Genomic DNA, 26,920 nt, shown 5'->3' on the forward strand with positions numbered 1-26,920 from the left:
ACAGAGTTTTGCTCTGTCGCCAGGCTGGAGTGCAGTGGTGCAATCTCAGCTCACTGCAACCTCTGCCTCCCAGGTTCAAGCAATTCTCCTGCCTCAGCCTCCCTGGTAGCTGGTACTACAGGTGTGCACCACCACACCCAGCTAATTTTTGTATTTTTAGTAGCGATGGGGTTTCACCTTGTTGGCCAGGATGGTCTCGATCTCTTGACCTCATGATCCGCCCACCTCAGCCTTCCAGAGTGCTGGGATTACAGACATGAGCGCCTGTGCCTGGCCAAAAGGAAACTTTTTATATAAAGCAGAAAGGGATATGCCTTAAGAAATAAGAATATATCATTTATCTCCTATATTATATAGTGCAAAATAGTAATACGTTTGAAGTACTACTATTTTGTTGTCAATTTGGCATTTATCTCTGACTAAAAAATTATTGTGAATTGTCTAAGCAAAATTAGCAGTTGGAGGTCTTACATTGATTGTAAGTTAAATTTTAATTTCAGTAACATTTATACAATCAATAGATATAAGTAATTTCACGAATCCAGTTATATTTAAATTCTTTAACTTGATCTAAGATTTATTCTGCACTGACCAAGCAACTTATATCACTGACAAAAACGTGAAAGAATTATTTGCTGTATTGATTAAAGCATAAATATGAAGCGACATTTCAAATAATACCCATCATCATACGTGTTATGCTTTTATAATTTACAAATAATCTTAATATCTTAAATTATTGTATCTGTATTATTAGTCGTATTTTCCACTTTGGTTATATCTGTTTTTGATATTTCATTTTAACAAAGCAATTTTATTCACATAAAAACTGTGAAATAATATATTTGCTACCAGTAATAAATGAAGAGTAAAAGTCAAGAAAGAAAATATGTTTAAATAAGCTAACACTAGCCTAGTTAAATATTCATTTCTGTCTACTACGAAGAAAAGTATGTGAGGGGATGAATTTGTTAATAATTAGCTTGATTTAATTATTCCACATTGTAAGCATATATCAAAATATCACACAAATATATACAGTTATTTTTTAAATTAAAACGAAATGAAGAAAACCTTTTATCTTGAGACATAAAATGCTTCTAGATAAGCTAATCAATAATTATTACACTCTATTAAGAATATGTTAATAATACTCTAGATACATTAGAACTTGAATGTTATCACACCCATAATATTCTGTTTTCAGTACTGTTCGCGTCTGGGATTATACTCAGGATGCTTGCATCAGTATTCTTGGTGGACACACTGCACCTGTGAGGGGATTAGTGTGGAATACTGAGATTCCATATCTGCTCATATCTGGCAGCTGGGACTATACTATAAAAGTATGGGACACTCGAGAAGGAGCTTGTGTGGATACTGTGTGTGATCACGGTGCAGATGTCTATGGTAAAGTGTCTTTCCTTCTTTCATGTACTTGTTATATGGACCTACTAATGGTGCATATAATTTGAGGAATACAGTATTTTTGAAGAAGTTATACAGTGTTTTATCTTACAATAACATGTTTCACATTAGAAAATATACGTGTTTATTATTATAATACCAGAATATACAGAAGAAACAGTCAACAAAAATTATCAAAGATGACTGTTGTTAGCACTGTGGTGTCTTTCTCCCCCTCGCCCCGTCTGCACCCGTTTCTGTGCACACACAAACACACACACAATGCACACATATTGCGATGGGCATATATATATGTCTGGCTTTTGTTTTTCTTCCTTCCTTTGACATCACTCCAGAAGTGAGTTGTTTAACAGGAAATCAGTAATAGAGTAGATACCACTTATTTAACCATTCCTCTATTCTTGGATGTTTAGTACAGTGTTTTGTTTTTGAATATAATCCCAAGTTGTTTTAATGTAATTAACGTGGTTATGGAAAATCAGATTACTTACCATTTGCGCATCTCTTCACTCTCATTCTTGTTGTATTTATTCTCATCCTTAAACCTTGATAGGAGTAAATGGGCAGATTAAGAATCCAAAAATGATTTCTTAGAGAAAGTAGCCTCAATCTAGATCAGATTCAAATCCATATGCTTGACCACAATGGCCTTTTAGCCAAGACAATGCGGGACTGAGTGTGGGAGAGAATCATATTTGTCAATATTCGATTGAAAGGTCCCCAGCTCTTCATCTTTCAACTAGAACGTCATCTGCCCATCCATTAACTCACACATACTACGTATGCTATTGGTTTTATAGTATACTTGTTGCTTAACCACACAAAATGTATTTTTCACATTTTCATCCATGACCGTTTGCTTTCTAATAATGTTTTTCTTTCCTTTTCTTTCTTTCTTTCTGTCTGCCCTTCCTTCCTTCCTTCCTTCCTTCCTTCTTTCTCTTTCTTTCTCTCTTTCTTTCTTTCTCTTTCTTTCTTTCTTTCTCTCTTTCTCTCTTTCTTTCCTTTCTTTCTTTCCTTCTTTCCTTCTTTCCTTCTTTTCTTTCTTTCTTTCTTTCTTTCTTTCTTTCTTTCTTTCTTTCTCTTTCCTTCTTCTTTCCTTCTTTCCTTCTTTCCTTCTTTCCTTCTTTCCTTCTTTCCTTCTTTCCTTCTTTCCTTCTTTCCTTCTTTCCTCTTTCCTTCTTTCTTTCTTTCTTTCTTCTTCTTTCTTTCTCTTTCTTTCTTTCTCTCACTCTGGCTCTATTGCCCAGGGTGGTATACAGTGGCGCAAACACAGCTCACTTCAACCTTCACCCCCCAGGCTCAAGAGATCCTCCCATCTCAGCCTTCCAAGTAACTGGGATTACAGTCACGTGCCACCACACCCAGCTAGTTTCTGTAGCTTTGGTAGAGATGGTATTTTGTCATGTTGCCCAGGCTGATCCCAAACTCCTGGGCTCAAGGGATCCACCCGCCTCGGACTCCCAGGAAAGTGCTGGGATTACAGGCGTGAACCACCATGTCCAGCCTCTAATAGTTATTCAATTTTATATTCATATTTATAGGATATATGAAATGATTTATTGCATTCTGTTATTATTTTAAGACAATATATTAAATGCAGATACAAGGTTGACTGAGAACCTTTCAGTTACTCACAATATTTCTTCATAGCTTCAATTCTCTAGAAGTTTTATGAAGCACATATAAATAAAGAATATTTTTCAATGTTCACTTTACTTAAAATAGATTTTTATTTTCATCAGGTTTAACCTGCCATCCCAGTCGCCCCTTCACTATGGCCTCTTGCTCCCGTGACTCTACAGTGAGACTCTGGTCATTAACAGCCTTAATCACTCCTGTACAAATAAATATTCTGGCAGACAGATCTTGGGAAGAAATTATTGGGAACACTGGTATGGATTATATATACATGTATTAGAGTTTATTTCTAAACGTTTTATGAGAAATCTTCTCTCACTGAATTATGTCTGTTTTTCAGATTATGCTGTAGAACCAGGCACTCCTCCTCTACTGTGTGGTAAAGTATCAAGAGATATTAGACAAGAAATAGAAAAACTAACTGCTAATTCTCGAGTGAAAAAACTAAGATGGTTTTCAGAATGTTTATCCGTAAGTATTACAGGAATTAAATGCGAATATTTTCCCTTTAGCCAACATGAATCTTTACAACTGTTTTCACATATTTACATGTACTATTCTAATTCATTGGGTACCTCTTACCATAATCTGTGCACTCTAAGAAAGCAAATGTAAAACTGGAAACAATACATGAGATAACATGTAGTTATTTTATTAATTTTTAAATTTAGATATGCCTGCATTATAATATTTTTGAAGATGCAAAATACTATGAGGTTTTTAATTCACTATTACATATTTATTTTTTATCAACTCTGTAGCCTCCAGGTGGCAGTGACAATTTATGGAACTTGGTTGCTGTGATAAAAGGACAGGATGATAGCTTACTTCCTCAGAACTACTGCAAAGGAATAATGCACTTGAAACATCTGATTAAATTTAGAACAGTGAGTAAAGTATGCAAATATGATATACTCAAGCAAATTTTTTGCCTTTTCACTATTAAAATATAAAAATGATTTGAAAAATACATATGATTAGATTGGTAGATTTAAGTAAATGAACACTGAGGAGATCCGTCTTGGGTAAAATGAATCATGAAAGTGAATTGCTTGGGAACAGATTAAGTCAATCGTGGTTATCATCGGTTGAGTCTCATGAAATTCCTTCAAAGTCACTTGGAACTCCTTGAAATGCTTTATCTTTCCCCTATTAGCAGATGATTGTGACATATGGGCTATTCTAATTGTAGTCTCAGAGGGCCTAATAGGCTATTCTGGAATATGTTTTATAAAAAATCATCATATTATAGCTCTTAGTGAATTTTAGTAAAAACTAGTAGTTACCTCATCCCTGGGGCAATCTACAGTACTAACCACAGAACCCATCCTGGGACCAGAAAGAAAAAATTGCTTGTATATTTTTCTGGAATATCTATAGTTAACTGTTAAAGCATGGAGACAGTTGTGCCAGAGATGTGATCTAATGCTCATAAAGAGCAGTTTTTTCCATAATGAGGGAGTACTTTCTTTAATCGCAAAGTAAACACCTAATGACTGTAACTGCAAAATCTGACAGGAGAGGAGCCAATTAAAGTAAGCCAGTAACTGTTTATTTTTACTAGAGGCCTCTCTGTATTGTTGTATATTACTGTATCATTACCTTTTATCTGTTCTGTATAACTACAACACCTGGACAGGGTTAAGGACAATGGGATTCAGTCTCTCCCCTCCTTTGTCCCACCCCCACACACACCCCAAAATATTATGTTTAGAAAGGTATCATATTTTATAGAGAAAAATATTTTTAACATACTGACTTTCCAGAGCTATATGCTTTTGAAGTATGTATTCATGTAATGTTTATATGCTCATTGTTATCATGAACTCTTGTAAAACAATTTTTACAATTTTTAATTATTATGGATGCATAATAGTTTATGGGGTATATGTGATATTTTCATACAAGCATACAATGAGTATTGATCAAATCAGGGTAACTGAGGTATCCAGCACCTTAAGTATTTATCTTATTTTGTGTGTTAGGAACATTTCACTTCCTCTTTTTTAGTTATTTTGAAATATGCAATAAATTATTGTGACACATACAAAAGAAAATATGACAGTTTTTTAAATTCTATTTTCTTTTTTAAACCAGTCTGAAGCTCAAGAACTAACAACAGTCAAGATGTCTAAATTTGGTGGTGGTATTGGTGTACCTACTAAAGAAGAAAGACTGAAGGAAGCTGCTGAAATCCACTTGAGATTAGGACAAATTCAGAGATACTGTGAACTTATGGTTGAACTTGGAGAGGTAATGTGCTATGAAAGTGAAACTAATGAGTTTAACATAGTAGTCTAAATATTAAGAATATACTCAATTTTAAGTATTAAAAATAAAAAGCTCAGCACTTTGGAGGCCAAGATGGGTGGATCTCTTGAGCCCAGGAGTTCGATACTAGCCTGGGCAACATGGTAAAACCCCACCTCTACAAAAAACACAAAAAATTAGACAGGCATGGTGGTGCACACTTGTAATCTCAGCCTTGGGAAGCTAAGATGAGAGGATCGGTTGAGCCCAGGAGGCAGAGGTTGCAGTGAGCTATGATCATACCACTGCACTCCAGCCTGGACTACAGAAAGAGACCCTGTCTCAAAAAAAAAAAAAAAAAAAAAAAAGGTTGGGTGCAGTGGCTCACACCTGTAATCCCAACACTTTGGGAGGCCAAGTTGGGTGGACCACAAGGTCAGGAGATTGAGACCATCCTGGCCAACATGGTGACACCCCGTCTCTGCTAAAATACAAAAAAAAAAAAAAAAAACTGGCTGGGCGTGTGGCGCACACCTCTAGTCACAACTACTTGGGAGGCTAAGGCAGGGGGAATCGCCTGAACCCAGGAGGCAGAGGTTGCAGGAAGCCAAGATCGTGCCACAGCACTCCAGCCTTGGTGACTCCATCTCAAAAAAAGGAAAATAAATGTATATACCCTGTGCGCTGTCTCACCCCTTCACCCCTGTAACCCTACCACTTTGGGAGGCCAAGGCAGAAGGATCGCTTAAGGACAGGAGCTCGAGATCAGCCTAGCCAACATGGAGAAACCCCACCTCTACTAAAACTACAAAAATTAACCCAGCATGGTGGCATGTGCCTGTAATCCCAGCTACTCAGGAAGCTGAGGCGGGAGAATTGCTTGAACCTGGGAGGCGGAGGTTGCAGTGAGCCGAGATCACACTATTGCACTCCAGCCTGGAGACAGAGCAAGACTCCGTCTCAGAAAAAAAAAAAAAAAAGGAAGCTTACTTTTTTACAGATCCGATTGATTCTCTATCGATCTGATATTAAGTGTAGACATTAGGAGAGTAGTTATCAAAGTGTTCCAGGACAGCAGCATTAGCATCTCTGGGGATCCCAATGCATGTCTCACCTCAGACCTACAGAATCGGACACGGTCGGGTTGGAGCCCAGCCATCTTACGTTTTCATACGCTCTCCATGTTATTCTCTTGAGTTCTGAAGTTTGAGAACTACCACCCTAAGCTGGAATCTTAACTTCTTACAAACAAACATACAAACAAAAAACTATGTTGGCTAATTTGTTCACAATAGAATCCCCTTGCTAATACTACTTGTCATAACTAAATCCCACACTGGCCAGAGAAGGGTTTCTGCTGAATATCATCTGATAAAGGATGATGATTGTTTAATGGAGGACTAAATCAACAAAACTGATTTTTACAAAAAGGTTAGGATGAATTGATGCTTTTGCTACCCTTTGGTAGATGGGTAGTGACTACAGTGGAATACAGGGGAGAATGGGGCTTCTGTTTCTTGATCCTGGGTGTTGATTACATGGGCACATTCAGTTTGTGTAAACTTATTGGACCTTTCCCTTTTCTGTATATGCATTTTAGTTCAGTGAAAATTCTTCCTTTCCCTGCCTCACCAAAACTTAATGGTTAGAATGACATGGACTTATCTCATAGCTTATCATCTTTTAAAATGTTTAAGTTAGTTAGTTGTGTAGCTACAAAGCATGATATTAAGAATATTTATAAATAATATAAAGTAAAACTAAGCAATATGGTTACATTAAAATAAATCAAAACTAAATTTAGCTCACCTTTTTACTTTCCACATACTTCAAGAAAACAATGAATTACTGCTTGACCCCAAATAATGTGCCATTTTAAAATGTTATTGAAAAGGCATTATAAATTTAAAAGTATTTTAATTTAGGAGCAATGTAAAAATTTTCCTTGTAAAGTAGTAAATATTTAACTAAAAGTTGCTTTTTTAAAGCACCATTATTGCAGAGAAGATCTGTCAAAAGTCAAGGAGAAAAGGAATTAATAAATTTTGATAGAACAGTGTAATTCTTTATCTTTCTGAGTTTTATATTTGATTAAATATAATTGAAACTGCCTTTAACTCAAAGCCTATTTCAATCAGGTATCTGTTTGTAAAGCTTAATAATTTTATTGTTGTGCAGGTTCATCAGTGTACTTAAAATGATCCATAAAACTGTGCAAGTTGTTAGAAATATGGGTGTCCTAAGCTGGGCGCGGTGGCTCACGCCTGTAATTCCAGCACTTTGGGAGGCTGAGTCAGGTGGATCACCTGAGGTCAAGAGTTCGAGAACAGCCCTGACAAACATGGTGTAACCCTGTCTCTACCAAAAATACAAAAATTAGTTGGGCGTGGTAGCGGATGCCTGTAGTCCCAGCTACTTGGGAGCCTGAGGCAGGAGAATCACTTGAATCCAGCAGGCAGAGGTTGCAGTGAGCCAAGATCATGCCATTGCACTCCAGCCTGGGTGACAAGAGTGAAACTCTGTCTCAAAAGAAAAACAAAAGAAAAGAAAAGAAATATGGGTGACCTTAGAATCATTCGTAATCACTTCCTTAGGAATGTTTTTTATTTGTTTAAGCTTAATACTGTGGGATTAGGTAAACTTTTAATTTTTTTATTTATTAGACAAGTTTCTATTGAAAGAGTTTGGTGAATCCAAAGTTAATTTAATCTACATTCCAACTTCTTTCTTCCATTAGAGACAGATTTCCCCTGAAAACATATTGTAAGATATCTTTTAGGTAACATGAATTTAAATATGTAGTATTAAAAATTGCCTGTTTAAAATTTAACATACTCTTTTCTGGTTAATTACCAATTTTCTAGTGATAATTGCAGTAGAACCCTAGTGTTTTGAAGAGCCTTAATTAGAATGAATTTTGATTCATGTAGTGATATTTCAGAAAATGTTCTTCTCAGTTCCACTCTAGACTGGAATTCAGTGAAATCTGTATTTTCATATAACAGTAACAATCAGCCTTTATTAAACAATGAGCTTCTTCAATAGAAGTCCAATTTTTAAATATGAAGATAAGTATTATCAGTTAAATGAAGAAATGACAATAAATAAAATTTGTGAAAATGAGTAGGAAAGGATAAAAGAGACATAGATGGTATATTTGTTCATGTAAGTAGCAGTGAAATAAAAATGTTAATATTTTGAACACCATAGAACAAATTACTCTGGAGTTGTTTTAGAAGATGAATCAATATATTTTTCAAAGTACATATTTTAGTTACTATTTCTTTTCTCCTCTTCCTTTCTCTCCCTCAGTCTCTCCTTCCATTTTTCTCTTTCTTGCTCTCTGGGTTTAGGACTGGATTTTCCCTAAATAATATAATTTTACATATTTTATTTTAAAATATTTTAATGTTTTAAAAATTTGTGAAAAATGGAATTAAAAGATAACAATAAAAAATACATATTTTTCTCAACTTCTTCAAGCTCCATCAAGTTAAAGACACTTTTGTAAGTGATGACACCAGCCATTTAGTCCTTCCCTAAGTCGCTGAGGGATCCTTGGAATTTAACCATGTCAATACAGTCTTTTTTACTTTGTTTTTTTCTTTTGTTTTGTTTTGGGTTTTTTGAGATGAAGTCTCGCTCTGTTACCCAGACTGGAGTGCAGTGATGTGATCACGACTCACTGCAGCCTCGAACCCCTGGGCTCAAGCAATCCTCTCCTCTCAGCCTCCTAAGTAGCTAGAACTTCAAGTGTGCACCACCACATCTGGCTAATTTTAAAAAAAAAAAAATTGTTTTGGTAGAGATGAGGGACTTGCTGTGTTGCCCAGGCTGGCCTCAAACTCCTAGACTCAAACAGTCCTCCCACCTCAGCCTCCCAAAGCACTGGCTTTACAGGCATCAGGCACCATGCCCAGCTTCTTTTATATTATTAAGAGGGGTAAAATTAGTGCTCTTTAAAGAATTTTTTTAAGATTACAGAACAAAAAGAAGACAGAAGGTACCAAATCAGGACTCAAGAACTCTAAAATTTCTATATTATAAACAGGAATCTTTTTTAAGTGTCTTAAGAATTATATAGAGCAACCGAAATTAATATGCTCCTGCTCTTTTTGCCTTCTATTCTAGTGGGACAAAGCCCTGTCAATTGCACCAGGGGTCTCTGTGAAATACTGGAAGAAGTTAATGCAGAGGTAAGGCAGAGAGAGTCCATGTTAAAATAGAAACAATATGTAAATATGGCAGTAGCTCTTGAGATTTCTTATTCTTATGTTGTCTTAAATAATAACTAAATTTTGTATCTGCTGATACAGTAAATGAAATGAATCAGTTACAAATAATTTTGGTGTTCTTGGATTTGACTTGGCCTCTGATGAAGATAGCAGAAGGCAAATTTCCCCATGTCAATGGAGAGAAGGACAAATCAGCAAACATACTCACTGATTAATAAGCTGGTATTGAAATACAAGTGGCAAGATTTCCTGAAGGTTAGCATAGGTTCATAAAATACTATTCTATGAATTATCCTAAAAATCTTCTCTGTAGGCACTAATTCCTGCCATTTCTTCCCCATGGATATGAGGCACTGATGATGAAGGGTCTGAGCACTGAGGAAGCTTAACTAAGCATTCTTGTTTTAGAATGTAGTAAACCGACAAGATTTGCTCTCAAGTGTTAGTTTCCTGGGGTTGCCGTAAAAAAAAAAAAAAAATTACCATAAAATAGGTGGCCTAAAACAATAGAAATTTATTTTCTCACAGTTCTGGAGGCCAGAAGTCTAAATCAAGTTGTCAGCAAAGTTGGTTTCTACTGGAGGCTCTGAGAAAGAATTAGTCCCATGCTTCTCCCTTGGTGTGTGGTCGCCTGCAGTCCTTGGCATCTTGTGGCTTTTTGATGCGTCACTCCAGTCTCTCCCTTATCTTCACATGGCATTATTCCCTGTGTGTCTCTGTGCCCAAATTTCCTCTTCTTATAAGTCATGAGTCTTACTGGATTGAGGCCCTACCCTAATCCAGTATGACCCGTATTACTTTAATTACATCGGCTAAGACCCTGTTTCCATAAATGGTTACATTCACAAGTATTATGGATTAGGACTTCAACACATTGTTAGAGGGACGTTTAAACCTACAACATATGATTATTCTCTGCTCTATTTTATTCTACTCTCTTCTATGCTATTCGTTCATTTAACAAATACTTATTTAATGCCTACTCTATGCCAATCACTGTGCTAAGCTTACAGAGTACTATATATTATTATGCAGTTACCTTGCTTCTGACATTAAAAACAGAAATTTGGATTTTTCTTTTATGGAACATGGTTTAGTGGCAAAAAATCAACTGCTTCTTACAGACACAAGTAAAAATCAATCAAAGGGTAAACATAAAATTCAGAAGGATTAACACATTTGCCATGGGAAAGTAGACTGTTCCCTAACACCAGCTCTCCCAACAGAAAGTGAAGTAACAGGCTGATTGTAGCCCTCAGATTTTAGGCTCCCTCTCCTGAGCTTTAAGAATCCCCAGTGCTCTAAGTCCCTGTACCCTCACAGCACAATTGTGAATGTTACTGCTCTCACCAAATCCTTAAAGTCAAGTTAGCAGAGGATATTTATTTCACAAAACATTATTTCAATCTCAGCAAAAACTTAATGGAATTTCATTTAAGACCAAGGTGGAGTCACTCAGTGTTAATATTGCAGAATAAAAGTAAACGTAGTTTGTATTCTTTGTGATTATTGACATATTTTATTAAATTAAGATGTTATATTAATATGTCATATTAATATGCTACTACATTGCTTTCTGTGCTAGGTATCTATGAATTTAAAATGTGGTGTATCCTCAGATAAATTGGAACAAAGGAAATCTGACCAAGATTGGTGCATATGAACTGAGCTATAAAGAATACATAGGAGATAACCAAGTGAAGAGGCCAGAGGGAGCATCCTAGGCTTAGGGAGCAGAGTACAGGAACTCTGTGAAAGGAGGCCGCTGTAGCTGGAATGCAAGAGCCAGGGGGAAGTGACGCCAAGGGAGAGTAGGCACAAGCTGGAGGTTTTAGGGCCTTGTAAATGTAGTAAGCTTTTTTATTTTTTCCTTATCCTAAGAGGAACACAAGACATTAAAGGGTTTTAATTTTAAGTAGGGTAGAAATTGATGTGACCAGTTCTTCATTTAGAATGTCCGCACAAGCTGAAATATCAAGAACAGATTAGAGAAGGTCAATAGCGATATGAGGAGGCCAGTTAGAAGGCACTTAGAATAGCCGAGTCAGGAGACAGCAGTAGCGTGGATGCCGTATGTAGTGATGCGGGGACTGAGAGAAGTAGACGAATTTGATATATCTAGGAGTTAAAATTAACTGGATTTGGTAATAGAGATGAGGAAGGTATCACAAAAATTTTTAGGTTTTAGGTTTGAAAAACTGGATAGAAGCTGTTGCTAATCACTGGGATTTAAAAACAAACAACTAAAACAACAACAAAAGCAAAACCATTAGGAGAGGATTTGAATCAAATGACACAAAAAAATCATGAGTTCTCTTTGGACATGTTGAGCTTGAAGTTCCTTGTGATTTTGTGGTATTGTTCAATAGGCAGTCTTGATTTCGTAGCCCAAATAAGAAATCTGGATAACATGGAGGTTATTGTTGATCTTAATAAGAGCTGTTTTGGTAGCCAGAAGGAGACTGAAGCAAGATTAGAATAGATTTAGTGGGGAAGGAAAAGGAGGAGGCAAATGAGAATATACAAAACTCTTCCAATTCTGTTTCATTTATCTTTGAAAGCCAACTCCTGATTTTCTCTGCCCCTTAGCCCATGTAGCTGCCAGAAAGTAGTCTCTCCACAACTCCTGCATTTATACTTTATAGATCCAGCCATTCATCCAGATTGGCAGTCTCTCAAGCATAGTTTCAAATGCCCAGGGAAGTAGATCATTATTTGTAACCAGCTTGTTTCTAAACAGCTATAAGAAGAAAATCAAAGTCACATGGTAAAAACATAGCCGTTGAGGAATACTTCGATGAGCCTATGAAATTGGAGACTGTTAACAGTGAGCTGGCAAATATCATGAAAAATATTTTCCATTTTCAGCATGAAAAATATCTGCTACCCCTACCCAAAGATTAAAAATTGAATTCTGGTTTAATGCAAATGGTAGCATAAATTAAATAGACCAGGTAATTTTTAAACAAAACTGAGGTTAAACATTGAGGGTAGAATTAACTAGGGGGTTAGTCATTGAGAAAATACTTGAGACTTAGATGGGAAGATATACACACACACACACAGAGTGGAAGAGAGATTGAGAGAGATGGGTGCAGAGAGAAGAGACAGATATATAGAAACAGACACATGTACACCCTTCACAGTCTCGATAAGATTACCATTCCCTTTCTCCCTTCACATGTCTAGAATATTTTTCTTTAATCTTCTTCACTAGGGCACTTAAACATTCTACATGTTATTGTTAATATTTATGTTTCTATATTCTCCTTAGTGATTTTTAAGCTACTTGAGCTTCAAGGTTCTCTATTCATTGTTAACGCTTCCTCAAACAATTAAAATTATCTGTCTTTAACTATGTAGATACCCAAATGTTTGCTTAATCCACCTGATATCCTATCACACATACCTTGTATAAAAATATTTTTGAATAGACTAATTGCCCATTTTAATAGATAAACTACATTGATTTTAAGATCTAAAATGTTCAGGCATATTTTATGTCACGTTCTAAGGACAAACAAGTTCCTATAGTATTTATGATTTTATGTCATGTTCTAAGGGCAAACAAGTTCCTATAGTATATATTATTTTATGTCATGTTCTAAGGGCAAACAAGTTCTTATAGTATTTATTATTTCATGCAACTTTTATCTGTCTTCCACATGTAATTTGATTATAAAATGTCTTTTTTAGAAGTGATATGCCAAAGGGCTTTATGAAATCTGCTACAAATTTTAGCCATACTTTCAGAAAATCTCAATTCACCTAAAAACCTTCAAAAAATATATTGTTAAAAAAAAATTGTCCTTATTTTATTAGGAGAGCTGACCAATTAATCCAGGAAGATAAGGATGATGTCATTCCATACTGCATAGCCATTGGTGATGTGAAAAAGCTGGTCCATTTTTTCATGTCAAGAGGTCGGCTTAAAGAAGCTCTGCTTGTTGCACAGGTAAAACCATGTAATTACACAAGTCACACACATGGATGGGTGAGGATGTAGAAGGGAGAAGACTGTGTTGACTAGCTCACCCTTACCTAATTGACAGAGTCATAAAGGGTTTGGTTTCTGCCCTCCTTCCTGGCCTTCTTTCTCATCATTTGAGAGCATACTATTTTTGTTCTGAACACAGTGAACTTATTTTATTTTGTTTTGTTTTATTTTATTTTATTTTATTTTATTTTATTTTATTTTATTTTATTATTTATATATTTATTTATTTTGAGATGGAGTCTTGCTCTGTCACCCAGGCTGGAGTGCAATGGCACGATCTCAGCTCACCACAGCCTCCACCTCCCGGGTTTAAGTGACTTCTCCTGCCTCAGCCCTAGCTGGGATTACAGGCACCCACCACCATGCCCAGCTAACATTTGTATTTTTAGTGGAGATGAGGTTTCATCATGTTGGCCAGGCTGGTCTCAAACTCCTGACCTCAGGTGATCCTCCCGCCTCAGCCATCCAAAGTGCTGGGATTAGAGGCATGAGCCACCACACACAGCCGAACTTATTTTAGATCTTTAAACATATAAGCATCTCTGAACTCTAAACTTTTCACATGCTGCTGAATGTTATATACCATGCATTTGAACAACTTATTTTTAGTAATAATTCACTTGAAGCTTTTTTTGCTACGCACAATTAACATCTCACTTCTCCTCAAATTCTAAGATTATCTCCAAATTATAGTATAAATTTCAAACATTAAGTATACTTTGCTCAGAATAATATTCTGAAATGTGTCAATTATCAACAATTAGCTAAAGAATAATTGAATATTTAATTAAATCCTAGGCTGCTTGTGAAGGAAATATGCAGCCCTTACATGTTTCTATGCCTAAAGGAGCTTCATATTCTGATGATATCTACAAGGAAGACTTTAATGAGTGAGTGATTTATTTGCTCTGGGTCCATATGTTTTATGGTTGTCTTCCCTTTAGGAATTTTTAAAGCCTCTATAATTCATCCTTCCTTGTATACTGAGGACTTGACTGCCTCAACCTTTCTCACCATGATCCAGTTCCATTACAGCATCTACTCCTAGATGAATAGAGAAATTTCAGGCATGGAGACTCCGTTTATACACATTTTATATAGCTTTCAGAAAAGCAAAATGCATTTTACTAGAGAGATGGCAAGTAAGGCACCTAAACACTTACAAACTAATCAAACCTATTGGAGAGGACCAATGATAAATAAGGTAGACTGCTTATTAATGTTTTATTCTAAAGTTAGTGTGTATAAGTTCACAGGAATGTAGTTTATAATCCCATGACCCCAATATTGGTGTCTAGAATAACATTTGGTCATCTTTTAAAGAAGAAATCCTGATAGTTATTTTTAAAAAGAAATGGAAATTAGAATTTTTCAGTCCTCTAACCTTTTTTTAATCCAGTAGTCTGCCTTCCCCCATCCTTTCTATGTGCTCCTATTATTACCCTAGAAAATAGGATATTTAAACTTTTAAGACACTCATCGAGTAGAAGAGGATCATGAAATGTTAAGCAAATAATGTGTCGAGAATAATGTATTCTTGCCTGTATCTTTAGTGCCATTCTCTGCCATTTCTAAACTTGACATTTTAGAAAGCTAACACATGCTAGCTGTATTTTGGATACCACCTAAATTTTGAAAAATTTCAGTTCAACCTGTAATTCTTCTACACTTAACTTTCCCTGTGGCTGAGTCATAAATTGTCCAATGCGGGATGGTAAGCTTTTAAAATCAGGCTTCTCTTCTGACATTTGTGGGGATAGAGGGAGGGAGAGGCTTATCAGACCATATACTTGTAAAGACCACTTTCCTGATTTATTTTTTTCCAAAAACAAGTCTTTAAAGCAAGCATGTCAAATTAAATTTTATTTGGTCTTTTTATCATACCTTTTAAAAAGTATTGGTTTGCTTTTATAATGGAATACTTGTGTTTATGCAGAATACACACATTTTTTCTTTCTAGACTCCTGCACAAAGTCAGTAAAGAACTGGCAGAATGGTATTTTCAGGATGGTCGAGCAGTACTAGCCGCATGTTGCCATCTTGCCGTAGATAATATTGAGGTATGACATTTAAAACTGATTTATGCGAATGAAAAGTTTTTTAGATATGCCATGGTGTTTGAGAGGAAAAGATATGGTGACTTTCTGTGTGAGATCTGGTTTTGCATGCCTTCCAATTAAGTAGTTAAGTAATTACATTCCTAGTTAGCACACATAAACTATGAGTTCTTGTTTTAAGTGCACATAGACTATGAACTTTTGTTTTCTTTTATTTCTACCACAAGATACCTATTTGTAACAACCTTGTTTTAAACATTTCAACATATATGAGAAGCGCCAGTGTAGTAATGGGAAGAATCACTGGACGTGGACCCAAAATATCTGAGTCTTTCCTCTCACATACTGACTTTGGGCACGTCATTTAACTCTCAGAATCTCAAATGTCTTCAATTCTAAAATGAACATATGAATACCTACCTTACCTATTTCACATATAGTTGTTAGGATTATAAGAAAAAATACAAATGAAAGCACCTCTTTTCCAGTGTATTATTCACAAGTTATAGGTTTAAAGTACCTTCCACTTGACTCTAATTTAATAAGCAAATGTTAATTAAAGATATAGATTCTATTGTGCATTTATCCTTAGATATATTGACTTTAGGAAGTGATAGATAACTGTAAAATCTTGAAGAAGCTCCTACAAATTTACATTTTTTGCCCGTCATCACTGGCCATTAGAGAAATGCAAATCAAAACCACAATGAGATACCATCTCACACCAGTTAGAATGGCAATCATTAAAAAGTCAGGAAACAACAGGTGCTGGAGAGGATGTGGAGAAATAGGAACACTTTTACACTGTTGGTGGGATTGTAAACTGGTTCAACCATTATGGAAAACAGTATGGCGATTTCTCAAGGATCTAGAACGAGAAATACCATATGACCCAGCCATCCCATTACTGGGTATATACCCAAAGGATTATAAATCATGCTGCTATAAAGACACATGCACATGTATGTTTATTGCGGCACTATTCACAATAGCAAAGATTTGGAATCAACCCAAATGTCCATCAGTGACAGACTGAATCAAGAAAATGTGGCACATATACACCATAGAATACTATGCAGCCATAAAAAAGGATGAGTTCGTGTCCTTTGTAGGGACATGGATGCAGCTGGAAACCGTCATTCTCAGCAAACTATGGCAAGAACAGAAAACCAAACACTGCATGTTTTCACTTATAGTTGGGAATTGAACAATGAGATCACTTGGACTCGGGAAGGGGAACATCACACACTGGGGCCTATTATGGGGAGGGGGGACGGGGGAGGGATGGCATTGAGAGTTATACCTGATGTAAATGACGAATTGATGGGTGCTGACGAGTTGATGGGTGCAGCACACCAACATGGCACAAGTATACATATGTAACAAACCTGCACGTTGTGCACATGTACCCTAGAACTTAAAGTATAATAAAAAAGAAAAAAAAATTTACATTTTTTTCTGATATGGAGATTGAAGGACATATTGAGAATATCGTAGAGCGTTATTAATTAAGTACAAAAATAGAACTAAAGATTGTAAACTCCTTAATTCTGACCTGTTAAACATTTTCTGTATGTCTCATTAATAACTTTTCCATCTGAAAATTGCAATTACTCTTACATAACTACTTTATAGGGCTATTACAGTCACTATTTTCTAAGAACAATTGATTTATAGGTTAATACTGCTTTATCTGCTTTATGAGCTTGGAGGGGAGTGATGAACCTACCCAGCATCTATGCAACTGAAGACATTATTTTCTTATTGAGCAAGCTTGCTATGGCATACCTGATTCGCGGAAATGAACTGGAGCTGGCAGTCTGTGTGGGCACAGTACTTGGAGAGTCTGCAGCACCAGCAACCCACTATGCCCTAGAATTACTGGCGAGAAAGTGCATGATGATTTCAATATGGTAAGAATTTTGAAATTCAAAGAATAATTTCATAGTGATGGAATACATTTTTAAAACATTATAAATTCCGTTTGATAAGATACGCATTGGGAGGATATAGGATCACCTTGTTTATAAAGGATAAGATTATGGAAGGAAATAATGATATAACAATGTCATCATGATGAGAACTACCATGGTTGTATAATGAAATCTGCCATGATCCATTCTCAAGTAGCCCAGTTGTAATTCCATAATGTTTCAAGCACTTAAAGCATCATGAGACAACAAAGGTGCTCTTCTTAAGATGATCAGAACACATATTCCCACGTCTTAATATTCTGCATATCTATACTTTTTCTTGTCAGATCTTGTGTCCTATTTTAAAGTTGGACAATAAAGTCACTTTTCTAATATAAAACAGCAAGAAAAATGGTTTTGCTGGACACTTGAAACAGGACACCTCCCCCAGACTCTGGCAATACCTGGAGAAAGAGACCCTGGGAATGACCTGGGGTAGCCCGGAAATCCAGGGCAGAGCAATTCCAGCTCGTATCTGCGGAGCCCTGGCCTTAAGTCAAACAATCCATTGTTACAGAGGCTCTATTAGGAAATATGTGATTCCGTCATTCAGTAGATGTTTATGGAATAAAGATTATTTTAGATTTTTATCTTTTCTTTCCCTCAGATACTGAGGACCTCAGGAAGTTTCTAAATGAATTTATCAGGACTGTGACCTTTTCCCCATTACAAATCCCATGCACACACACAGCACCCTTGAGGTGGAGCTATACAGATGACGATAACTACTGAACATTCCAGGTGGTAATGATAATAATGAATGCTAACTAACACTTCTATACTGCTTACTCTGTGCCAAGCACAATTTTAAGTACTTTATATGTAAAAATTCACTAGGTTCTATGTGGTAGGTTTTGATTTTCCTGAGGTCGCAGTAAGTGATAGAGCCAAGATTCAAAGCTACATAAATCAGCTCTGAAGTTTGCATTAATAGATATCAGACTACTCAGGGTGAGCATCCCTAATCCAAAAATCCAAACTCCAAAATGCTCCAAAATCCGAAACCTTTCAGGTATTGACATGACAACCACAAGTGGAAAATTCCACATGTAAGTGGAATTTGTTTAATGCACAAATTGTTAAAAATATTTGTTTAATGCAAATATTGTTTAATGCACAAATTGTTAAAAATATTGTATAAAATTACCTTCACGCTGTGTGTATAAGGTAGATATGAAACATAAATACATTTTGTATATAGACTTGGGCCCCACCCTTTAGATATCTTATTATGTATATACAAATATTCTAAAATCCAAAAAATTCAGAAATCTGAAACACATTTGGTCCCAAGCGTTTCAGATGAGGGATATCCAGCCTGTACCACTTTCTTAGCTGCAGCCAACTCAGGAAAAAGAACAACACTTACATTCTTCTTTTTTGTCTGAATCTGAAGGTTTTATAGTGAATCAGGAATTTCAAAGTTGTTTTGATTTTTACATATATCTTACAGTAACGTAAGAGCTCCCTTCCCCCACTAAAATGTAGTAGTACCCTACCATCAGTTTTAGACTTCAGTGTACTTAATGGTGAGTAAGTCTCCTCGGAGAGTATCTAGTTATCCCTCTATCAAGAGCTGTAATAGTCAATTACATAGGGACGTGCCCTCATCTCAAAGCATGAAGCGTTAATTCAAATTATTTATTCACGAAGATGGCTGATTTCATGCTAAAAGTCATCATCAGATGAAAGGGGATTTGCTTTTTAAAAGTGAAGGTAAAAAGCAGTAAAAGGGCCGAGCCCAGTGGCTCACACCTGTAATCCCAGCACTTTGGGAGGCCAAGGTGGGTGGATCACCTGAGGTCAAGAGTTCAAGACCAACCTAGCCAACATGGTGAAACCTCATCTCTACTAAAAATACAAAAAAATACAAAAAAAAAAAAAATTAGCCAGGCATGGTGGCAGGTGCCTGTAATACCATCTACTTGGGAGTCTGAGGCAGAAGAATCACTTGAACTCAGGCAATGGAGGGTGCAGTCAGCCAAGATCACGCCACTGCACTCCAGCCTGGGCAACAAGAGCGAAACTTCGTCTCAAGAAAAAAAAAATTGGCAGCAAAAGAGAAATACGTATACAGGTGACCCTTGAACAATATGAGAGTTAGGGGTGCCAACCCCCCAAGCAGTCCAAAATCCATCTGTAATTTCCAACTCCCTCAAAACTTTGCTACTAATAGCCTGCTGTTGACTGGAAACCTTACTGATAACATTAACAACACATATTTTGTATCCTTTGTGTATTATATACTGTATTCTTACAATAAACTGGAGAATAGAAAATGTTGTTAAGAAAATCGTAAGGAAGAGAAATCAATTTCCTATGCATTAAGTGGAAGTGGGTCATCCTAAAGGTCTTCATCTACATCGTCTTCATACTGAGCAGTTCAAACTCGTAACATTGTATGTTACTACGACTAAACATTTTTCAATTAACTATATGTCTTAGTTACTTTTAAGAAAAAACAAACTTGTTCCTTGTAACGCCCCCACCTCAACAATTCTTTTTAATATATCCATAGATATATGTAACAGAAACTAGGAAAAAGTTTAAATGTGGTGCTGATTAGCTTTATTTTCAGGAGAAATCTGTGATCCTCCTGGCTAGTAGTAGAGCTGCACAGATTTTAAAAAACGTAACTACGTGATTTATAAAGATGTGCATAATTTTTAAGCTATAAACACCTCATGTGTTTTACATTTACTGTAAAAGTCTGTTTCTTCCTGATACTCATCGTATAATCATGGTATTCATATTTAATATTTTCTTTTAGCTTTCCATCTGTTGGATACAGGTATTATCTACTTTTATTTAAGAACATGTTCATTTAAAATGTATACACTCCTTTATTGTATTATTTGAATGGTATCTCTGTATTAAGAAATATTTATCAACTATTTTCACAATGTTTTATAGTATGCCAATTCACATGTATAATTTACAGCATGTAAAACCTGACTATAAAGTACTGAGAAAAGTTCCTATAATCACTCATGATCTTATACTTAAAAGTTGTACAATAAATGAAATGTGACTTCCTGCAATACCAAATAATAGCTAACTCAGCTAAGCAGAATGAAATACCTGTTCTGATAGTGAAATTTTATATTTTAGATCATTCAATTGGTCTAAATCATTTTTATATGTACATTTTTCCCCATTTGTGTACTGAATTCTCAAAAAAGGGTGAATTTGATTAAACATTGAGGGAAATTAGCTGACCTTGCTAAAATTTCACCGTATGAAGATATAATTCTACATTAAGAAAGTCAAATTTTGTAGTTCATTGAAGTTTGAATAGAATTTTAGCACAGCTATTTTATACACAGTAAAAACAAATAATTTCTATATTTTCATGGACATTATTTAAAACTGCTATTAAATTTTGATAGGAGGAAACACATGACATCATTCATACATTTTAGCAAGAACAGCTAAACTACTCTAACATGGAACCTGCCCAATGTAATAGAAAATGTGGCAGCTTGGAAAGATATTATGTGTAATTTTTAAATGGCTAGGGGAAAATAATATGAAAAATTATTGTGATCTTTTAGCAATTTTTTTTGATAGTATCTAGAAAGTTTATTAGTAAAATGATGAGTTATCAAAATATTTTATGTAAAAAAACTTCACTAAAATTTTTCTTATTCTAAAAACATTAAAGTAAGCCTAATTTAAAGTATTACTATCCTGATAGTTTGTGATATGTGTGTATTTTTTATTTTTAGTAAAATTTTGGATTTCATACCAGAACTTGCCAATTATCTCTATTCCTATTCTGTATTCATTATATTCTTTTTTTTTTTTTTTTTTTTTGGAGACGGAGTCTCACTCTGTGGCCCAGGCTGGAGTGCAGTGGCCGGATCTCAGCTCACTACAAGCTCCGCCTCCCGGGTTCACGCCATTCTCCTGCCTCAGCCTCCCGAGTAGCTGGGACTACAGGCGCCCGCCACCTCGCCCGGCTAGTTTTTTGTATTTTTTTAGTAGAGACGGGGTTTCACCGTGTTAGCAAGGATGGTCTCGATCTCCTGACCTCGTGATCCGCCCGCCTCGGCCTCCCAAAGTGCTGGGATTACAGGCTTGAGCCACCGCGCCCGGCTTTCATTATATTCTTAATTAAGCACCTCTTAAGTTTTAAAAAGGAATCAGTTTACTTAAATGACTAATGTAGATTTTACTGATGTCTTCACGAAGAATATTAAGTGGGGTTTTATTCTCAGAGACCCCAGCACGCAGCTTTATAAATTCTTATGTGAAATATCACCTAATCTAAGGTCACCTATTCTGTGTGGCTCTATATCAATTTCTTAAAAACAATATCTTGAATTATTGAAAGTTAGGTGTTTTCTCAGTTATGATGCATGCATTCATTAATTCCTCACCTAGTGATCTGAAGAGGATTTTACAGAAAATATTTTAATATAAATCTTCTAAGTACATACCATTTTATATTTTTAAAACCCTCTATTGCTTTACTGCACTGATTGAATCTTTAAAAAGTAAATAAGCTAGTCTCGGCGGCTCATGCCTGTAATCCCAACACTTTGGGAGGGGAGGCCAAGGTGGGTGGATCACTTGAAGCCAGGAGTCTGAGATCAGCCTGGTCAACATGGTGAAACCCCATCTCTACTAAAAATACAAAAATTGCCCGGACATGGTGGTGCACGCCTGTAATCCCAGCTACTCAGGAGGCGGAGGCACAAGAATTGCTTGAACCCAGGAGGCAAAGGTTACAGTGAGCTGAGATTGTGCCACTGCACTCCAGCCTAGGAAACAGGAAATGAGACTGTGTCTCAAAAGAAAAAAAAAAATGTAAATAAGAAAACTACATGTCCATCTTTAATTTCCACTTATCATTTAAGAAATATGTGGGATACCCAAAATTATGAACTTAAAATAACTCAGTATTCTACTGGTTTCACTGAGCTGGCTAATACAATTTATCAATATTGACAAGCATAATAAAAGTTGACGAGAGTTAACTTTCACAATGTTTGCTTTATAATTCACTCCAAAGAACATAGTCAAAACTACTTAACTGATTAGAGAATTATTCTGTAATAATAAAATTAATTATAAGTGTGTTAAGACTCGTGTATGTAAAGTTTAGTTTTTAATATTTAGGAATTTATAAATATGTTTGTTGTTCATGACCTTTGGTTTGGGTAATCTGCATTTAGAGTAGTTTCATAATTAACTAGGTAATTAATAATGTTTGTGTAAATTGAAAAGCAAGAGCGATATATTATTTGAATTTCCTTTCTTTGAGATAGTGATGAATGTTATTTTTAAATCTTTTCCTCAATGAAGTGTCCCCTTTTGTTATGTTAACAGGAATTTGGCAGCCGATCTTCTCCTGATGATTCCTGATAATGAACTACATTTAATAAAACTCTGTGCTTTCTACCCAGGATGTACTGAAGAGATAAATGACCTCCATGATAAGGTATGCTGATGATGTTAAATATTCTGGTTTGGAATGCAGTGCTATGATTTAATTAATTGTAGGTTCAAGCAAATAGAGATGCATGCAGAGAAACAAATATATGGTCCCTTTGGGATACATATATATACAACAAAAATGGCAGCAATAAGAAATAACATTTCCTGAACTTCTGCTGTGTGCTTGGCATTCTAAATCTTTACATATATTTGTATCTTCGTTCTCATAAAACTTTGAAAAGCAGGGGATAATTATACAAAGAAAACTTGGAGAGGGTAAGGAATTTACCCAAATTAGTTAGTGGTGGAGTGAGAATTTCAACTTCAGCAAGTCTAACTCCAAATCCCAAGTGTTTTCCACTGTACACTTTGCATCTTGGAGTATGTTGTAGGATAACTTTTGAAAATAGACAACTTAGAATCCTTAAAAGAATTAATGAAATATAATGAAATTTACATGCATTTTTCTAAAGTGCCTTAAAAATACTCATCTGCAGAACATAGAAATCTGTGCATCAATATTATATATAAAAACAACCAAAATGTTCAATAGGAAGATTATTTATATTAATTTACAGTACTTTTCTATATTTCAGTGCAATTAGTCCATTAAAAATCATGAAGCTCTATTTTTATTGGCATGGTATATGGCTATGAAACAGTTAAATAGAAAGCAGATCATAAAACTATGCGTATGCCATATGATTTTGGTTTGAAAATAACTGTGAATATACATATGTATTTATGTTTGTAGCATATTTAAAAAGATACCTACAGTTTCTTGTAAGAAAATGATAAAAGTACAATATTTTCTCATCTTGAACCTGTAAAACAACAAAGTTTTGTTTCAATTATTTGAACCGTGATTTTTTTATCCCTAGTGGGTGAGTAGCCCTATTCATTAAGCAGATATTTTCTGAGTATTGTATTAATACAGATTGGCCAACAGTGTGTGTGAATGAGAATGTGTGGGCAGATATGTGTATGTGAATGTGTTTGTGTTGAGACAGGGAAAATACTTGTGAAAGGAGAAATATCCAAAGTTACCAGTGGGTTGTGAGATGATGGGATATTTTAACTACTTTATACACTTTGTACTCTGTGAATTATGTTTTTTAAAAAGCTGGGCTTTGCTTTTTTAGCATGACAACTAAAAACTAATTTATTTTGAAATTAAAATGCATATGAAAGAAGGTGGGAGTTTTTAAATTCTACATTGACTGGTAGTGTTTGAATGTACACTAACAGATATCCTCTGAGGCAGAAGGTACAGATGTTAATATCAAGGCTCAGAGAGGCTAAATGACTTGTCTAAGCTTTAAGACTTAAGCTAATGACCTCAGTTATTATTTTCAGATTTTAAAGATATTTTCATAAATATATGCTCTTAATTCAAATACTTTCATTTATATCATTTAGGACAACTTTAATAAGAAAACCACACTAGTAATACTGGAAAAATTTAGTATGTGTACTATTTTTTTATTCCTATAAATTTTACTAACATTGTTGTCAAATCAATTATTTTCTTTTTATTTATTTATTTTGAGACGGAATTTCGCTCTTGTTGCCCAGGCTGGAGTGCAATGGCACGAGCTCGTATCACCGCAACCTCTGCCTCCTGTGTTCAAGCGATTATCCTGCCCTAGCCTCCTGAGTAACTGGGATTACAGGCGTGCACCATCACACCCAGCTAATTTTGTATTTTCAGTAGAGATGGGGTTTCACCATGTTGGTCAGGCTGGTCTCAAACTCCTGACCTCAGGTGATCCACCCACGTCAGCCTCCCAAAGTGTTGGGATTACAGGCGTGAATCACCCGGCCCTGCCAAATCAATTATTTTCTTATATAAGCTGCACACAGTAGAAGAATATATGCAGTTAGCTGCGACAGCTTTTAACAATAGGGGCTAGAATATTATTCACCTCGTCTTTTCATCACACATTCTGAAAGGATATAATTAGACTTTCTGGTCATACTTCATTAATATCTCTTTAGAAAGGCTAGTGAGTGTGTGTAAAGGTGTTAATAACTCTGAACAAGTTCACAAGTACAGATGCTCCTCGACTTACCATGGGGTTACAGTGGGTAAACCCATCATAAGTCAAAAATATTCTAACTCAAAAATATATTTACAACCTAACTTACCAAACATCATAGCTTAACCTAGCCTTCCTTAAACGTGCTCAGAACACTTACATTAGGCTACAGTTGGACAAAGTCATCTAACACAAAGCCTATTTCATAATAATATCTCATGTAATTTAATGAATACTGTACAAAAAGTGAAAAACAGAATGGTTGTGTGGGTACTCAAAGTTACAGTTTCTACTGACTGCATGTCGCTTTTGCACTACCATAAAGTCAAAACATAAGTTGGGGACTGTCTGTAACACTGAAAACCAAATATTCACATATGATGTTTACTTATATAACTTTTAGAATTTTAAAATAGATAGGATAAAAATTATAAGGATGATCATCTTACTCTTCTTCTTATAGTCTAGTTAAAAATGAAATTTAAATGGGAGTGATTTTTTATTTCCTCTATGCCGTGAGCATATATCAAGGTGAAGAACCTACGTCTCTAGCCAAGCACAGTACCTACCATATAGTAGTTGCTTAGTAAATAACTGGCATTTCATGAATAAGGACGGCGAAACAATATGAAATGTTAAATATATGAGAGCCCCGTTAATTCAGTTGGTTGTAATTTTTTTGAGAGATTGAGATGTAAAATGTTCATTTTACCTAATTTTTAAACAAGAAATATGAAATGATTGAATGAATGTATTAATAAATATATTGAAACAAACCATGAAACTATCCACATTGTTTAGAAGTAAACTTGAACATTTAAGCTTCATCTATTATAAACACATCAGAATTGGATATAAAAGGTAACTTAATGCTTACCTACATTATAAGGAAGCAGACCAACTTACTTGAGAAAGGATCAGACTCTCAGTTTTAACAGAAAATGAATTTTTTAAAATGGGGAATGTGGCTTTTTATTTTATAGTAATGAAATTTCATGGATGAAAAAATATCCATTTCATGGCATTTCAAAATGTCAAAGCTAAAATCTTTTAGAGCTTCTACATTTTTTTGTGTCGCTGAAATAAGGTTGCTTTGTTTCAAAAGCCAAGTGACGTTAAATTACAGTGTAGAGGATATGTAATAATGCACACCCTTTATGTTTGGTGCATTTAATGTAGTTTTTGATAATGGTCAATATATTTTTTCTAACATAATTAATTTCATCATTTGGGTGCTAAATTGCATTTGTAGGTACTAATTTCAGTATCACAATCAGGACAGTTTAGTTCTATTTCTTTTTTAGGTATTTGTGTGATGGAAAACTACTAACTCATTAGCTAATATCCCCTTACTGTTTTTAGATCTTAAAGGTATTTCCATAAATATATTCTCTTAATTCAAATGATTTCATTTACATCTATTTTAGACAACTTTAATAAGAAAACCATACTAGGAAAGTTGAAAGTATTTTGTACCTACACTATTGCCTTTATCCCTGTGAATTTTAGTAACATTGTTTTCAAATCAATTATTTTCTAGTGTAAGCTACCCATGGTGGAAGAATGTATGCAGTTAGCTGAGACAGCCCATGCAGATGACAATATATTTGAAACTGTAAAATATTACTTGTTAAGTCAAGAACCTGAAAAAGCCCTTCCTATTGGTATTAGCTTTGTTAAAGGTAAGTAATTAGTTGGTAGTATAATTTAAAATATACTCATTTATTTGATCTTTGTTTTCATATTGATGATCGTTTTAATTCATTTTTGCATTGCTATAAAGAATTACCTGAGGCTGGGTAACTTATAAAGGAAGTAGATTTACTGGCTTATAGTTCTGCAGGCTGTACCAGAAGCA

General features: G+C 35.2%; 1 protein-coding gene and 1 long non-coding RNA gene across 4 annotated transcripts in view; one reads left to right on the top strand and one right to left on the bottom strand.

Moving 5' to 3' along the window:
- The window catches only part of WDR17 (WD repeat domain 17), a 117,304-nt gene that overhangs the window by 83,394 nt on the left and 6,990 nt on the right, over positions 1-26,920 (top strand). For 2 of the 3 annotated variants that reach the window (XM_033215733.1, XM_033215735.1), the window contains exons 13-25: positions 1,208-1,410; positions 3,174-3,323; positions 3,410-3,540; positions 3,831-3,956; positions 5,167-5,322; positions 9,451-9,515; positions 13,377-13,509; positions 14,350-14,441; positions 15,512-15,611; positions 17,382-17,521; positions 20,352-20,372; positions 22,916-23,027; positions 26,603-26,744. In XM_033215733.1, coding sequence (XP_033071624.1) covers positions 1,208-1,410; positions 3,174-3,323; positions 3,410-3,540; positions 3,831-3,956; positions 5,167-5,322; positions 9,451-9,515; positions 13,377-13,509; positions 14,350-14,441; positions 15,512-15,611; positions 17,382-17,521; positions 20,352-20,372; positions 22,916-23,027; positions 26,603-26,744 — 1,571 coding nt within the window. The remainder of the gene's footprint in view (positions 1-1,207; positions 1,411-3,173; positions 3,324-3,409; positions 3,541-3,830; positions 3,957-5,166; positions 5,323-9,450; positions 9,516-13,376; positions 13,510-14,349; positions 14,442-15,511; positions 15,612-17,381; positions 17,522-20,351; positions 20,373-22,915; positions 23,028-26,602; positions 26,745-26,920) is intronic. The other variant, XM_033215734.1, reaches the window with a different exon arrangement.
- Positions 5,772-26,920, bottom strand: part of LOC117086153 — a 28,996-nt gene continuing 7,847 nt past the window's right edge. Inside the window, exons 2-3 of the long non-coding RNA XR_004438219.1 lie at positions 19,352-19,378; positions 5,772-5,868 (exon numbers count right to left, since the gene is read on the bottom strand). This is a non-coding gene — a long non-coding RNA (uncharacterized LOC117086153). The remainder of the gene's footprint in view (positions 5,869-19,351; positions 19,379-26,920) is intronic.

This window comes from Trachypithecus francoisi, unplaced genomic scaffold (genome assembly GCF_009764315.1).
Source record: "Trachypithecus francoisi isolate TF-2019V2 unplaced genomic scaffold, Tfra_2.0 Lachesis_group1, whole genome shotgun sequence".
In the NCBI taxonomy this organism is placed as follows: Eukaryota; Metazoa; Chordata; class Mammalia; order Primates; family Cercopithecidae; genus Trachypithecus; species Trachypithecus francoisi.